Below are 14,732 nucleotides of genomic sequence, written 5' to 3' on the forward strand. Positions count from 1 at the left end.
AACACATCCCGCCCCATCATCAAAGACTGAGAACCTGTGGGCGTCGGAGTTGGTTGCACACTCTCCCCACCAATGAGTTGCAGGTTGGACGCCACGATTACTGCCTGAACGATGTGGCAGCAAATGCAGAGTCTCATCGCACGTCTGCTGAAACACCTTCACCAAAAAGACCCTGTTTCACAAGAAACGAGGATACCAAGCCATCAGACTGTTCACATGAATTCCACCACAGTCTTTGGTGGTATTGCTAAACCACTTTTTAAGCTTCTCCTTCGATTGGACAATACTAACCCCTCTGTTTTCTGACGATACGCAAGATTATTTGGTTTTCATTCATTCTCTGACACGCTTTGAGAAACACTTAAAAGAAGGTGTGCTCTCAGCAGACAGACCAGACATATAGTCACACACTCACATTCATTACTTTGAGCAGAAACACAAGACCACCGTAACTCCACACAGAACCCTTCTGTTAGCCACATGAGACCATGTGTGCCCATCATTTATCTTTGCTTTTATTCATTATGTTGCTCATTTATTTACACTGTTTTTGCCTTTATGAGAAAGACAAACAAAAGGGAGGAAAATAGTGTTACTAATGGGTTTTTTTTGTTTTTGTTGTTGTTTCTTTTATTTTTTTCTTGTTGAGGGGAGGACCCCCACAATGCAATATATGGTTACATCCGTTGGAGACAGCTCTCTCTGTTGTACAGCCTCAGCTTTTGGAGCTGAAGTTTTTATTTTTTTATTGGCCATGATTTCTTTTTTAGCTCGCACATTTTGCTCTTTTTCAATACCTTTGTTATTTCTGAACGATTCTTCTTTTACGCTTTTGTTTTTACTCAATTTCAGGAAAATTGAGACAAAGATTGAGGACTGTCGGCCTCAACCAAGTATACATTTTGACATTTTTTTTTTACCGATACCCTCGTAAACAATCTGTATCCTTACCCTTTTGAAGCTGCTTGCGACAGGCAACCTTGTTCAACATTTATTTTCATTTGGCGCGCCATTTACTTTTCAAACAAGAAGTCCTGGTTTTAATTTGCGAAAAAAAAGGATGGACTTTGAGAGGGAAACCGCTCTTTGGGGGTCTTTCCTTTTTGATATGCGGGACAATTCCTGGGTAATGCTTCTCTCTCCCGGACACCATCATTGACTCGCTGAACATGCGTCATACTGTCTTGCCAGGAGATAGCGATCCACCTGATTTGATACATGCTTGGTAACCGAATATCGTTCTGAACAAATTTCTCAGTCTACGATATTAATATTGTACGTTCCCTTAGAGTGAGGGTTGATAGAGGCTGCCCTTGTCAACGTACAGAATCGCTCCCGAATTCCAATTAGGTAGGAATCAGTAGGAAAGCGAATTTGAGGGAGGTCACGTTTAGATGCGGCAAACCCCCTTGGCGCCGAGATAGTATTTTACTTTCTGATTGAGTAATGTTTGTGTTTGTTCCGGACGGCGTTCCGAATACTCCCGGTCTTTGGCTTTTTAGTCTAAAAGTACGGTTGAGTAGTGCTCCTAGATGGTAATTTACTTTCTGGTTGAGTAGTATTTGTGTTTGTTTCCAGACAGCGTTCCGAAGACTCCCGGTCTTTGACTATTTAGTCTAAAAGAATGGTTGAGTAGTGCTCCTAGGTGGTGGTTTACCTTCTGGTTGAATAGTGTTTGTGTTTTCCGGACGGCGTTCCAAAGACTTCCGAGGACATTTAGTCTAAGGTACGGTTGAGTAGTGTGTTCTGGACAGTGTTCCGAAGCACTGGCTAGTGAAAAGCGATTGATCACCGCAAAAAGGTTGCCAAGCATGGGCGGGGCAATAAGAGCTCATTGACCCCGAGAGAGGAGGTGGACTGTTCTATCGCCGCTGGTGGGTCAGATGTGGCCTACACTCTACTTAGACACTGCGCAGCGAAACCTTGTGAATGCATGGATTGAGGCATGAACGTGTGTGGTGCATGAATGACTGAATGATGACACATTATGTATGCCTGAGAGAAACGCGTTGTGATGTGAATGCGTTGTTGTTATTGTGTTTTTTTTTTTTTTTTTTTAATATACAGGGTGCTGGCTGTATATTCGAAGGAGGCGAATCAAATCTCACAAAAGAAAAGTCCAATTTTAAATGATTAATTTAAGTCTTAATGTTGTCCCCTCTTTATGTTTCTGAGTATTTCCGAATAGAAAATGCCACCCCCTTTTCGACTTCGATCCTGCCTCCTACAGCCGTCATGCCTGGTCACTGCTTCTTTTGATGAAGGATGAGAATTAAAGGGAAGTATTATATAACTATAACTGGGAAGCAAAGGGGAAATAGATTGAAATAGACACATGACAATATGACATATTGTGGATGTTCTAACATATCTATTCCAGAGACTACAGAGACTTCCAATCCAACTGCAAAACTGGACAAATCTTCAAATTTCCAAAAGGAGCGTACAGTTGACCCTGGTTTTGACCTTTATGGCTGAGGAGGAGGAGGTCAAGGAGGCTGGAGGGCACAAAAGCAGGCGGGCACAAGAGAGAGGAAAACGGAGACACATCCAAAATAATCAGATAAGTGATTTTCCAATTATATTGATCATATAGTTTTAAGAATCAAAATGTATTCTTATGTAAAAAAAAAAAAAGGAAAGGAGAGGGCCAACCTCAAAACCCAACCCTTTTCTTCCCCCACCAGCACATAGCGTGCAAGGCCACAAAACACTTTCACTGGGTTTAGATATTTTTAAGGGTAAAATTAAGTGTTCTCAACATTGGATTGGTGGCCCAATCTGGGTCGCCTGAGATTTAAAGAGGGTCTTCCTGAAATTCTTAATAATTGATCGATATACATGAGATAGTTTAAAGTTAAGTAACTTCCGAGCATTTAAGGAAGCTCTCCAAACCGTGCTATGGCTCGTCACTCCTACGAATGGGATAAATGCAGAGAGCAAAAGACAATATGATTGTTCGACTCAACTTAATTTTAATTCTGTCTAATCTTAAAAGGGCCAATAATCTTGCTTAACTCTGGTTCAGACACAGAATAGGAGACACTTTTGTCACCAATCTAGCTTCAAAATTAAGTAAATTACATCTCAAATAACAATTATGGGAAAAAAATAATGAAATAAATGAACTGACAAATTCAGCTCTATAAAAATAATTAGGTTATGTTATTAGGTTTATTCAAAATAAATAAAGAATAGAATAAGATTTCTCCTTCATAAATAAGAGATAGCAAAGGAAAACAAAACATTTTTTTTAAAATAAATAAATAACATTATTTATTTATTTGGTTAAACTTGTTTGGCTTTTCACATTTCCATGTCTCCCAATTGCATGCATTCATCTTGGGAAGACATGTAGTCACGCTCCACACCTTTCCGTCTGACTTGCATGTCCTTGTAAACAGTGGTTCTCAAATTGTTGCTTCTAACCAGGTATCAGTGTACCACTAGTAGTAGACGTACCGCAGTTTGAGAATCACTGCAACTCCAGCTACGCTTCTCCTTGCTCCAGGAAAGGAGAATTAATACTTCCTGCTTTTCTTTCAGCCTCCCATTTTCCCACTCACGTGTGAATGGGCTACAGATTACTTTGAGCTAGGCATGGCTAAAATCTCACTAATCCACTCCTAACCATTGTGTGATTGTGCAGCAGCACCTTTTAGGATCTAAAAAGCTCTCAGATCCTGACCTCTGACCTGTCTCTGCCTTCCTGGAAGCTATAACTGAGTGCCAAAGCCATACTAGCTATTCAATTAGTTAGTTAAGTAACCCTAACACCCCTTCTCTTTAAACTAGTTTTATTTTATTTTATTTTATTTGTTTGTTTTTGTTTTCCCCTTTTTTTTTTCTGTTCAGGTACCAACCGATCCCAAGAGAGGTTTCCAGTTTGGAGACTACCCTTCCTCTGACATCAACCGATCATCTGCACAATATTCAGCCTGATGACTTCGTGATCACCTACAACACAGACGAGAGGTGGATCGACCAGAGGTGGACCGGCCCTTTCCGGGTTCAGCTGACGACCCACACGGCAGTGAAGGTTGCGGAGCGGCCGACATGGATCCAAGCAGATGATTGCCGACACCAGCTGATGCTGAGACTGAGGCTGACTGAACAACGAAGGGGGAACCGACAAGGCCACTGAGTGAGGTGGCGTAATAACAACTACACCATCTAAGCTGGCTTCTCAGGTGCGGTGCACAAAGAAGCGTTCCTTTGCCTTGTGAGATCACAGGAGCTGATTTTCGTTTTCACGAGACACATGCTCTGTTGAAAAAACGCTCTAGAACAAGCCTTGAGGACCCCGCCAACGTGGGATTTTTGTTCTTCGTTTGCTTTGTTTATAAGCCACACCCATGGAAGGCTTATAGCTAGGTGGAGGGTGGACAACCTCACACCTGGCTGCAAGATGATACAGTCACAAGCCCCTCTGCTGTGATTGAGGAAAACACTCGAGGTTCTTCACTCATGATGCCGCCAATCAAGTGCGGTGGTTCTAACCATGGTTATTAGTGACCCCAGTTACCAATGGGGCCACTGGACTCAGTCAATGAATATGTGTGATATCCTTGATGTAAATTGTGATTTTGCTTATCTGGTTGATAATAGAGGTTTTGATTTTTGATGATTCATGACATTGATAATAATGACGAAGTTTTTAAGGTTTTTTGCTTATTTATACATTTTTCTTGATCTCTCAGATATGTCTGTGTCTCACAAAAGAAGAATATATCCAATGTATGACAATAGCGATGCTAATGTTTAACCCTGACAGACAGCAAAGGTGGATCCAAGGTTATCCAACTGTAATATAATAATTTTGTTTCTTGATTTGGTCGTTGATGGCGACCAAAAGTGGGGAATGTTATGACAATTATTATATTAATCATCATATCATCAAATGTGTGTTCATGTGTACAATTTGTCATGTGTTAATACAAAATGACTGCATTATATCGTTGTACTTTTGAACAGAGACGTTGCTCCTTTGCTGAGTAATGTTAGATTAGATTACCCGCAGTACAGACAGATTGGGCTGTATTCACAGCCAGCAACAAACAGTCTCTGCTGAAGGCCTCATACCAAAAACTCACATTCTTTCACATACACACACAGATTTTTTAAGCTACATCTGAACTCGAAGGCCAAACTCAAACTCACATGTGGACATACAGATACACACACACACACACGTTCACTCACATTCACATCACACACACCAACTGACGCACACACATTATCAAGACAGATATCATTGCTCCAACGTCTCCACTGTTGGGAGCATCTAACTCCCTCCTTTCCCTCTCATCAGGGTGGGACTTTTGTCTCTATCTGTATAAAGTTTAAGCTGTGGAACTTTCCAGTAGTTGCTGGCTGCTACAGGATGGATGCTTTTTGTACTCTTTTCCATTTAGTTTATAATAAATCTTATTTTATATAAAGTCATCATGCTTTGACTGGACTTCATCATTCAACCAGAGCACAAATCATGTCTCCATGTCGGACAACCGCAAATTTGCCGTGACAATAGTCACGGTTTTTGCTTGCTTCATCTACCCCACCAATTTCAAACCCTGTATACATTTGCACATAAAACATGGCTGATCCTAGCATGATTGCGGCACAGAGCTTGTTGTACATCCAGAAATGCCAGAAGGCTAGACGCTGTATTTTATTTTCTATTATTGCAGTCCTAGAAAATAGGAGCAAAAGATGTCATTCAAGACGAGGGTAAATGGACTTGATTTATCCCTACACTGAAGTAGTCCCAAAGCGCTTTACATATCAGCTCATTCACCCATTCACACCAATGGGACAGAGCTGCCATGCAAGGCACTAGTCGACCACTGGGAGCAACTTAGGATTCAGTGTCTTGCCCAAGGACAGTTTGACACCTAAACAGGTACGGTCGCCCCTAATGAATGAATACTCCTACAATTCATAAGTTTTTCTATCAAATGAACCATATTTAAATGTTTATTTTCAATGAAAAATTGTGACAAATGTGTTTAAGTGTTGCTGATATAGTATTGTGTTAAAGATACTTTAGATTTGGTGTTTAGTTTAGATTATGATGTCTTTTTTTAAACTGCAGTTTTTTGTAAAATATTACAAAATTGTTACATGTTACATGCACAATTAGTTAAAAGTTGTTAGTAACAGCAAAATAGTGGCTATACTGGCTATAGTAAACATGATGATTGACTGAAAATAAAATAGTTGCATAAATTTTGAAAAACAAAGTGTTGCATGTTGAAACTAAAACATTCCCTACCTTTTTAAGATACTGCTAATCTTCCTTCATTATTACCTCTTAATTAAAATGAAACCGTGAAAATTCCCTATTTATTAAGGGGTCTATTCTCCCACCTGGACTTATGTGCTTTTTTGCACGTCTGCAGTTACGCACTTCTCTCCTGCTCGTATTCTTTGGTCCAGGCTCCTGACCTACGTAGTCTGTGAATGAAGGTGGGCTGAAGGTGATGTCATTTTTTGGGCTGTCTAGAAATCACGAAACATGGAGTTTTCCCAACGCTTAAAAATGTCACTGAAATCCGTGAAAATGATAAACGTTCACTTTTAATTTGAATCGCCTTCATTGATAAACAATATAACAAGGTTGATTTGATCAGATTATTGAAGTGACTGATGATCGGCCGCATTCTGTCCAAGTCACAGTTAAAATCTCTCTCCTTGATCATCATCATCATCATCGCTGTAAAGCATGACCGAGTTAGATGCGCTGGAGATATGAAGAAATAATCCGGCCGCAGAGCGTCCTGCTTTAATACAGAGGGATGTTTGCAGTGAAAGGGAACTATTGGCTTCCATAATACACATTTTAAATATAAATTGTTTAAAGCAACCTGAGCTGAGCCTCATTAAAATATGTATGGGAACAGTTTCTGGTCCATCCTCATCTGCAATTACAGCTTGTTTCACTCTGTAGTGGATCAAACTGTGACTAGGGCTGGGTGATATGGACCAAAACTCATATCTCAATATATGTTCTCAAAATGGTGATATATGATATAAATCTAGATAATTTTATCAAATAAAGTCTGACCAGAAAGACAATTCTGGGTTAAATTTGCTGATGCAAAATGTTACACAGGGACATTTATTAACAAACAGATGCACATTATGTGCACTCAGAAATTCATCTAACTGAGCTTTACATGTTATTCTGAAAAGTAAAAGCAGTGACTCCTAAAACTAGTATTTTGATACATAATAAGCTATAATATATATATACATATACAGTATATATGAAATATTAGTTTTCTATATAAAAGTATAAAATAGAAAACTCGATACATCTTCTCAAAATATTGCCCAACCCTAATTCCGAAATTATAAAAAAGCCTAAATAAAAACATAAATGTGTATATGAAGCACATGTGTTTATTCAATATACTTACAGTTTATATACAAGTCAACACATTGCATATTTACTGTTAATTTCACATTGCTTGTCTTTAAGTTAGACATTAACATTTTATTTTCATTACATATTTTCTTATAATTTCTCATACTCACTCATGTGGTTCTCTGGTATTCACTAATGACCTACTAGCCACATTTGTTTCAGACTTTACATCCTTTAACACTTTTTGAAAGCAGTGTATATTTGTGGGGCTTGTGATTGGCTGATTTTTCATGGTGACTACTGTGGTTCCTTCTGCTGTGGAAGTAAAATCTCAGTTATTACTCTAGCAGAACGTGTAACTGTGTCCGAACCTGCTGCTCTTTAGGAAGGTGAACTCTCTGTCACATTTTCCACGGTATTTACGCCAGTTTTTAGTTTTTTTTTGCCGGAGCGTCTTCATTCATCCATCTCTCTTCTGGGTTGTTTCCGGGTTTGTTGCCGCTGTTGGCACTAATCTCGCGAGAACTGCCACTCAAGCTATTTCAGGTGGCAGTTCTCATGAGGCTAGTGACGGCGTTCAGTTTAGTAAGGCATCTTTTAATCATTATTACTTTAAAATACGGGATATTTACGGGAAAATACTAATACGGGAAGATGACGGGAAAGAGGGGTAAAATACAGGAGTTTCCCGGCCAAAACGGGATACTTGACAGGTATGGACCAATGTGGACAAAAGTCTGCGTCTGTCAGTGTTTTAATTAATTGCACAGCAGCATCTGAGTGATCACAGCTGCTACTGCGCGACGCACAAGTCCGTGTGGCTTCAAAAGTAACTAAGTCCATATTTTTAGTGCAATATAATGTTTCACCTTATCGGAGCACTGCACTTATTCCAGAGTTAGAAGCGCGTAAGTGGAAAAGGACTGACGCACACTGGAGAATGTGTAGAAAGCCAGATTTGAATGGAAACACCCACATTTCAGGGCTGCTCCAACCACAGTGCATAACTGGAATGGAGACGCGCAGCAACTGACTTAAGTACAGGGGGAGAATAGCTCGCAGCCAAAAACAGCGCCGCTGTGCGGCTTTTTAGACTTACGCGCATGGGACAATAGAGCCCTAAGTGTTTATCAAACTGCTAGCTCTTCAGATTATTCAGTATATTTGAAGTGCCTAGCAGTTTCACAAAGTTTGGCGACCCCTGCCCCTGATGTGTGAGTTTGTCCAAGAGAGTCCAGCTGCACACCTGCCCACCCAAAGGTATTAAAACGCAGAAAAACCTTCCGGAAGTGGCAAGCCAATGCTATTGGTTTTATTTTGTATTTTTTATACTTCATACAGTATCCTGAAGTCACTTCCAGAGTTCACTGCACAGCTGGAGCTCAGCGCACAGGGGCTGAGCGAACAGGTCTGCAGCTGGACCCCTCTCGAGATGAAGGTTTCTTTTCCTCCCTTTCTTCCCCCAAAAAGGCTGACCTGAACAAATGGGTTGAATTATTTTAATAATAATCAAATATTTTGACTTAGATTTATTATTATTGCATATCTCACAAGATCAAAGGAAGAGAATGTAAAATGTCTAGAACTGAATATAACGTTTATACAAGTTAACTTGAACAGTAATTGAAAATACAAAGCTTAATTTAAGAACATCCTAAAGGAATTCAAAAGAAGGTATATGTTGGTGTAGAGTAAATACAATAATTATAAGCTTTCATTAACTTTAGCATCTCTCTACATTTCTGCACTTTATTTTTCCTCAATCATTTTTGTGAATGTCCTGATGTCCTCTGCCATCAGCTGGGGCTCCTCCATCGCAGCAAAGTGCCCCCCCCTGGCCATTGTCGTGTAGGATTTGAGTTGATGGTATTTTTGCTTGACCCATAGCTTTGGCGTGTGCATAAGCTCTTTAGGGAAGCAGGCAAAACCTGTTGGGACATACACCGGCATCCTAGGAAGAGAGGGAGGTGGATTATAGGAACACGATGAAGGAAATTCAGTAATGACATATCTGTTGGAAAAACTGCATTTGTAGTAATATTAAAGTGGAATTTCGTTGAAATCCCTCAGAAGCATTTTCTCAATCTGCCAATCCTGATTGGCTGGTGAAACGTGTCCGTCCGCCAGGGACACTCCCACCTCATATGAAAGGAGGAAGCGGACAGACACGCTCCATTCAACACCTCTTCTTTCTCTCAGCATATCTCGCATTTTTTATCAGCTCAACTTTCTTCAGATGAATCTTAGATTTCCAGTCGACGGACAATGGTAAGTTTAGACACATCTGCTTGGACCACACCAATTCAAGAAGAAGCCAGCGCTCACCTTGCTCTGCTCGGTTAAGTGCTGTATTGTTCATCACCGCAAGGTATTGAACCGCCATGCCTCTCTCCCAGCGCTGACGCTCTGGTGCTTCCTCGCGGCTCTCTCACTCCGGTGACTGCCCCACTCCACGCTCTGCACCGCGCCAAGGTCCGGAGCTCCCAGACATCAGTACACTAGGACCAGTCCTGCCCTCGACGCCTCCGGGCTTCTAGACACTCCATTAAAAAAAAAACGCCTCTTCTCACTAGTTTGAGTAAGAAGGGTTGCCACTGCATACATGTCTCTCATACATCTGGAGTTATGTAAATAACCAAAAGTTGTATTTCATAATAATTCGTGAGATGTCTCACTATGGGTGTTTGGCTCTTTGGTTTTAGCCCTCCAAAAAGGCTAGGCGAGATGTCATAACTCGTGTTTGTCTTTGTTGGTTCTCATTCAAACTTTATTGACCACAGTTCACAGAAGTAGTAAACCACAGTAGACCACAGGTTATAAACCTGAAAACTTGGTAGCACGTTCAGCATGTAAAAGCAGACAAATGTGAGCCACGAGGTCCAACTCGCCGCCTCACAGATGTCCTGGACAGACACTCCCTTGAACAAAGCCCAGGATGTGGCGAGACCTTGAGTTGAGTGTAATAATACAAACTAGAACTCCAAGCAGTTATAAAAGGGGGCCAAGCCTTCCCACGCGACTCGGCCCACAGGTTTCACCAAGCCCATGGAAGTACGTCACAAAGGATGACGGGCTTGGGGGAGTGTCAGGACACAGGCCAACGTGTCATTTGCAGTGAACACGTGGATATGAAGTTTTGGAAGATGTGATTTAAACTGCAAAAGTTACAGGCCAAAATGTGTTTGCACCCGTTATAGCGCCACCTAGTGGCAGACTTTTTGGTATGGGTGGTCTGTGTGCTCTTCTATATATATATATATATATATATATATACTAGTGTTGTGTTCAAGACCACACTATCCGAGACCAAGACTTGCCCGAGACCAGAATGCACCGAGACCAAGACAAGACCAAGACTTTCGGGAGCCGAGACCGAGTCAAGACCAAGACCAAGACAAGCCGAGACCAAGACCATAAACATTTTTTTTTTTCAATTTAAAAAAATATACAAATAAAAATAATTATGACAAGGTTCGACAGTTAAATAACATTCTCTCTTTAATTTTAGTTTATTTTAAATACATTTGACGGACAAAAAAGGTGCCTGCAAAAAATTTACTAAAATATTAAAACTACTACTGCTACTGATAAATTCACAATTATTCTACATATTTGAAAACAAGATTTTTATGTCAACTGAATGTACAGCAAGTGTTTAAAAGCATTTCTGCCAAGAAATAATGATTCTTGATTCAGATTCTTTGAGTTGTGCAGGTCAACAGGTCACACATTTCACAAGATACTTTTTTAGTTTGAAAAAGCCTTTACACAGGCCATTTTTATTAATTCACTTAGTTGATATAGTTTAATTTGGTTGATGTAATGTAACTAGGATATTCAATTAACAAAGGTTTCCAACTGTAACTGTAAAAGTGAAACTTTCTGAAATAAAACTACAAACAGGTTGTCATCAGTGTAAAAAACATAGAGCTACAGGTAGATGTGAAACTAAATAAAACAAACTCAAACACTGGAACAGTCATGTGACAAATCAATCAATAGTTATTGTTGAGAATTATTATTATTATTCTGGATACAGTGGAAACACAAACTATAAAAAATAGTTATATTGTGAACCTGTTTATATTGTAGGGAACATATTAAATACATGAATGTAATTGGAGTCTAAAGCCACAAAAAAAACACCACTTTAAAAAGAAAATAGACTAATATAAGACCTTTTTACAGTTATATGAGTGATTCTGCGCATGTGCAACTTGAAGCGATGACGCGCTGGTGACGACATAATCCAAGATGGCGGCGGCCCGGACTACAGCCGACGCTATGTAATAAAAGCCTTAAAAGACATGGATATAATGAAAAGAGTGGATGGACAGAGGCATAAACATGCAAACTTTCACACGGACACACACGGACTTATTAAACACAGACAGACATTAAACACACACGAACCTCGGTAAACGGAACAGGCTTCACCGGCCAGCTAGCACTAGGACCGAGAGGTGGAGTAAGTGTGTCGCCGTATTGCATTCACAGGCAGTAATATCACCAGTTTATCATTTTACCAGTTGTTAGAGCTACTATCTTTACCAGGAAGCTAATATTTATTCATGGTGATTGTTTTCTGGAGTTTTACTGGGATTTTTACCGGTGATTAGTTCATATCTCCCTTGCGCTCCGCGGTCCAAACTGACACCGTAGCCAGACACACACACACACACACACACACACACACACACACACACACACACACACACACACACACACACACACACACACACACACACACACACACACACACACACACGTCACTCAGTCACATTAAGGAAGGTTGAGGTCATTATACGGGGTGGATTAAAGAATGAATAAAGGATTGTTTTATCTCATTCTTCTCTGTGTTATTATCACATTATAAAAAAGTTTTAAAATAGCAGGAATTAGTGCTGGTCTCGAACGGTCTTGAGAGAAAATTCCGAGTCCGGGCAGCCCGAGTCCGAGACAAGAGATATAATTTTCCCATATTTGCAGTGCCCCCGAGTGGCCTAAATTATTCAAATTTGGCTCATAACCCCACAGTCACATGCCAATCAAGGATCTCAGATTTGGTGTTGTTAGCATTTATTTTGAGCGAGATATGCAACAGTTCGTGTTTTTATAGCGAGCTAGAAAATGTCATTCGTTAATAATTTGCGCATATTTTGACCGAACAAAATTATTTAATGAACTTTAGATCAAGTCCAACTGAAGACTTTATGTGCCAAGTTTCACGCTGATTGGACAAAACACCAAGCAGGAGTTAGAAAAAGTAGGTTTTCCAGTTTTCGCGATTTTGCGCCACCACAATTACAGGCAGAAATGGACGTGGCCCAGCCCAGGTGATTCAGTGCTAATCAGGGAATCTGTGGATATGAGATTTTCAAATTTGGTATAAATCGGTTGCTAGCAATTATTTTGACCGAGATATGCAACAGTTTGCATGTTTATAGCTAGCTAAAAAAACTGTATTTGCACATATTTTGACCAAACAAAATTCATTGCTGAATTTTAGATCAGGTCCAACCGAAGACTCTATGTGACAAGTTTGATGCTGATTGGACAAAACCCCAAGGAGGAGTTCGAAAAAGTAAGTTTTTAATGTGTAGTGACTTACAAAGAGCAATATGCCGTGGGAGTGGGCGTAGCATATGTCAGAAGACACGACTCTATGTAGGGAACATGTGAATATAAAGTTTATGAAGATATGATTTAAAATGTGAAAGATACAGGCCAAAATGTGTTTGCAGTTATAGAGTCACTTAGTGGTGCAATTTTTGGTATGGGTGGTCTGTGTGCTCTTCTATATCTACCCTGTACATTTCACAGCCTTGAACATAATACTTCAGCTGAAATAAATGTTTGTATGTATTTATATGTTGTGTTGTAATAAGCCATGCCCACTTTGACCAATTAACTTCAAGATTTGGCCTCACGAGCGACCCAAGGTCATAACCACCAAATTTGGTATAAATAGGTGTTGTCATTTAAGAAATATAAATTTCCGATAATTGCAGTGCCCCCTAGTACCCCCACAATCACATGCCAACCAAGAAACTCAGATTTGGTGTTGTTAGTATTTATTTTGACCGAGATATAAAACAGTTTGCATTTTTATAGCTATCTAGAAAACTTTATTCATTAATAATTTGCGAATATTTTTACCGAACAAAATTATTTACTGAACTTTAGATCAGGTCCAACTGAAGACTATGTGCCAAGTTTCACACTGATTGGACAAAACCCCAAGGAGTAGTTTGAAAAAGTAAGTTTTCCAGTTTTGCCTCGACAAAAGTCGAGGCGGAAATACACGGGGCCGAGCCCAGGTGATTCAGTGCTATTCAGAGAATCTGCGGACATAAAGTTTTTGAATGTGCGACATATTGTGTGGGAGTTATAGGCCAAAACAAGGCTAAAAAGTGTGACTTTGGTGCTGCTTCCGTTCCGGGTCCTTCTGGCCTGGGGTCCGGTCCCTGCTGGCTCTGGGCCCGTCGGCGAGCGGCCGCTGGGCGCGCCTCTGGCCGTGGGCCTTGGCTCCTCTGCTCGGGTCTCTGGCGGTGGGCTCTTTGGGCTCTCCCCTCAGGGGTTGGGTGCTTGAGTGTGGGTGGGTGGGGGGGGGCGGGATGCTGGCGGGGGGCCTTGGGGTTGGGGTCGGTGGCGGGATGCGCTGGGTGCTCGGCTGCTTGGGGCTTCCTCGGATGTGTGTGTGGGGGCGGTGGCTGCCTCTCGGCCTGGGATCTTGGGGGCGTCTGGGGGGTTGCTCGGCCGTGGGGGGTGGCCTGGGGCTCCCTGGCCCACACTCTTTCTGCTGGCCTGGCTGCATCTGCGGGTCCGGGGCAGTTCCTGGGTTTGCGGTAACGGTTTTTGCACATATACTGGTATACGATGCACTGGCACGCCTTGAAATGTGGGATAAAACTCATACTGGGCTTAACTTTAGACACGTGTTATGGCAATTATTATATTCATCATCATATCATCAAATGTGTGTTCATGTGTACAATTTGTCATGTTTTAATACATGATGACTGCATTACTCTTTGCACTTTTGAACAGCTGAGTCATGTTAGATTAAACAGTACAGATCGTATTGTATCCACAGTGCAACTCACTGTGTCTGCTGAAGGCCAAACTCAAACTCACATGCAGATATACACGCACACACACTATCAAGGACAGATAACATTGGCGCCCACCCTTCCTTATAATATACACGTCTTCATCATCCTCAAACGTTTCCACTGTTGGACATCTGACCCCCTCCTTCTCCTCACCTCAGGGTGGAACTTTTTCTGTTATCTGTATAAAAGCTTAAGCTGTGAAACTGTTAGTTAGTGGGTCTTGCCTTTTTGCTCTGCCAGGAGCCTTT

General features: G+C 40.9%; 1 protein-coding gene across 3 annotated transcripts in view; it reads right to left on the reverse strand.

The window, feature by feature from the left end:
* Window positions 1–8,852: 8,852 nt before the first annotated feature.
* Window positions 8,853–14,732, reverse strand: part of ephx1 (epoxide hydrolase 1, microsomal (xenobiotic)) — a 53,627-nt gene continuing 47,747 nt past the window's right edge. For all 3 annotated transcript variants that reach the window (XM_028439403.1, XM_028439404.1, XM_028439402.1), the window contains one exon: window positions 8,853–9,320. In XM_028439403.1, the coding sequence (XP_028295204.1) occupies window positions 9,119–9,320 (202 nt within the window). In that variant the 3' untranslated portion in view covers window positions 8,853–9,118. The remainder of the gene's footprint in view (window positions 9,321–14,732) is intronic.

This window comes from Gouania willdenowi, chromosome 24 (assembly GCF_900634775.1).
Source record: "Gouania willdenowi chromosome 24, fGouWil2.1, whole genome shotgun sequence".
Lineage (NCBI taxonomy): Eukaryota > Metazoa > Chordata > Actinopteri > Blenniiformes > Gobiesocidae > Gouania > Gouania willdenowi.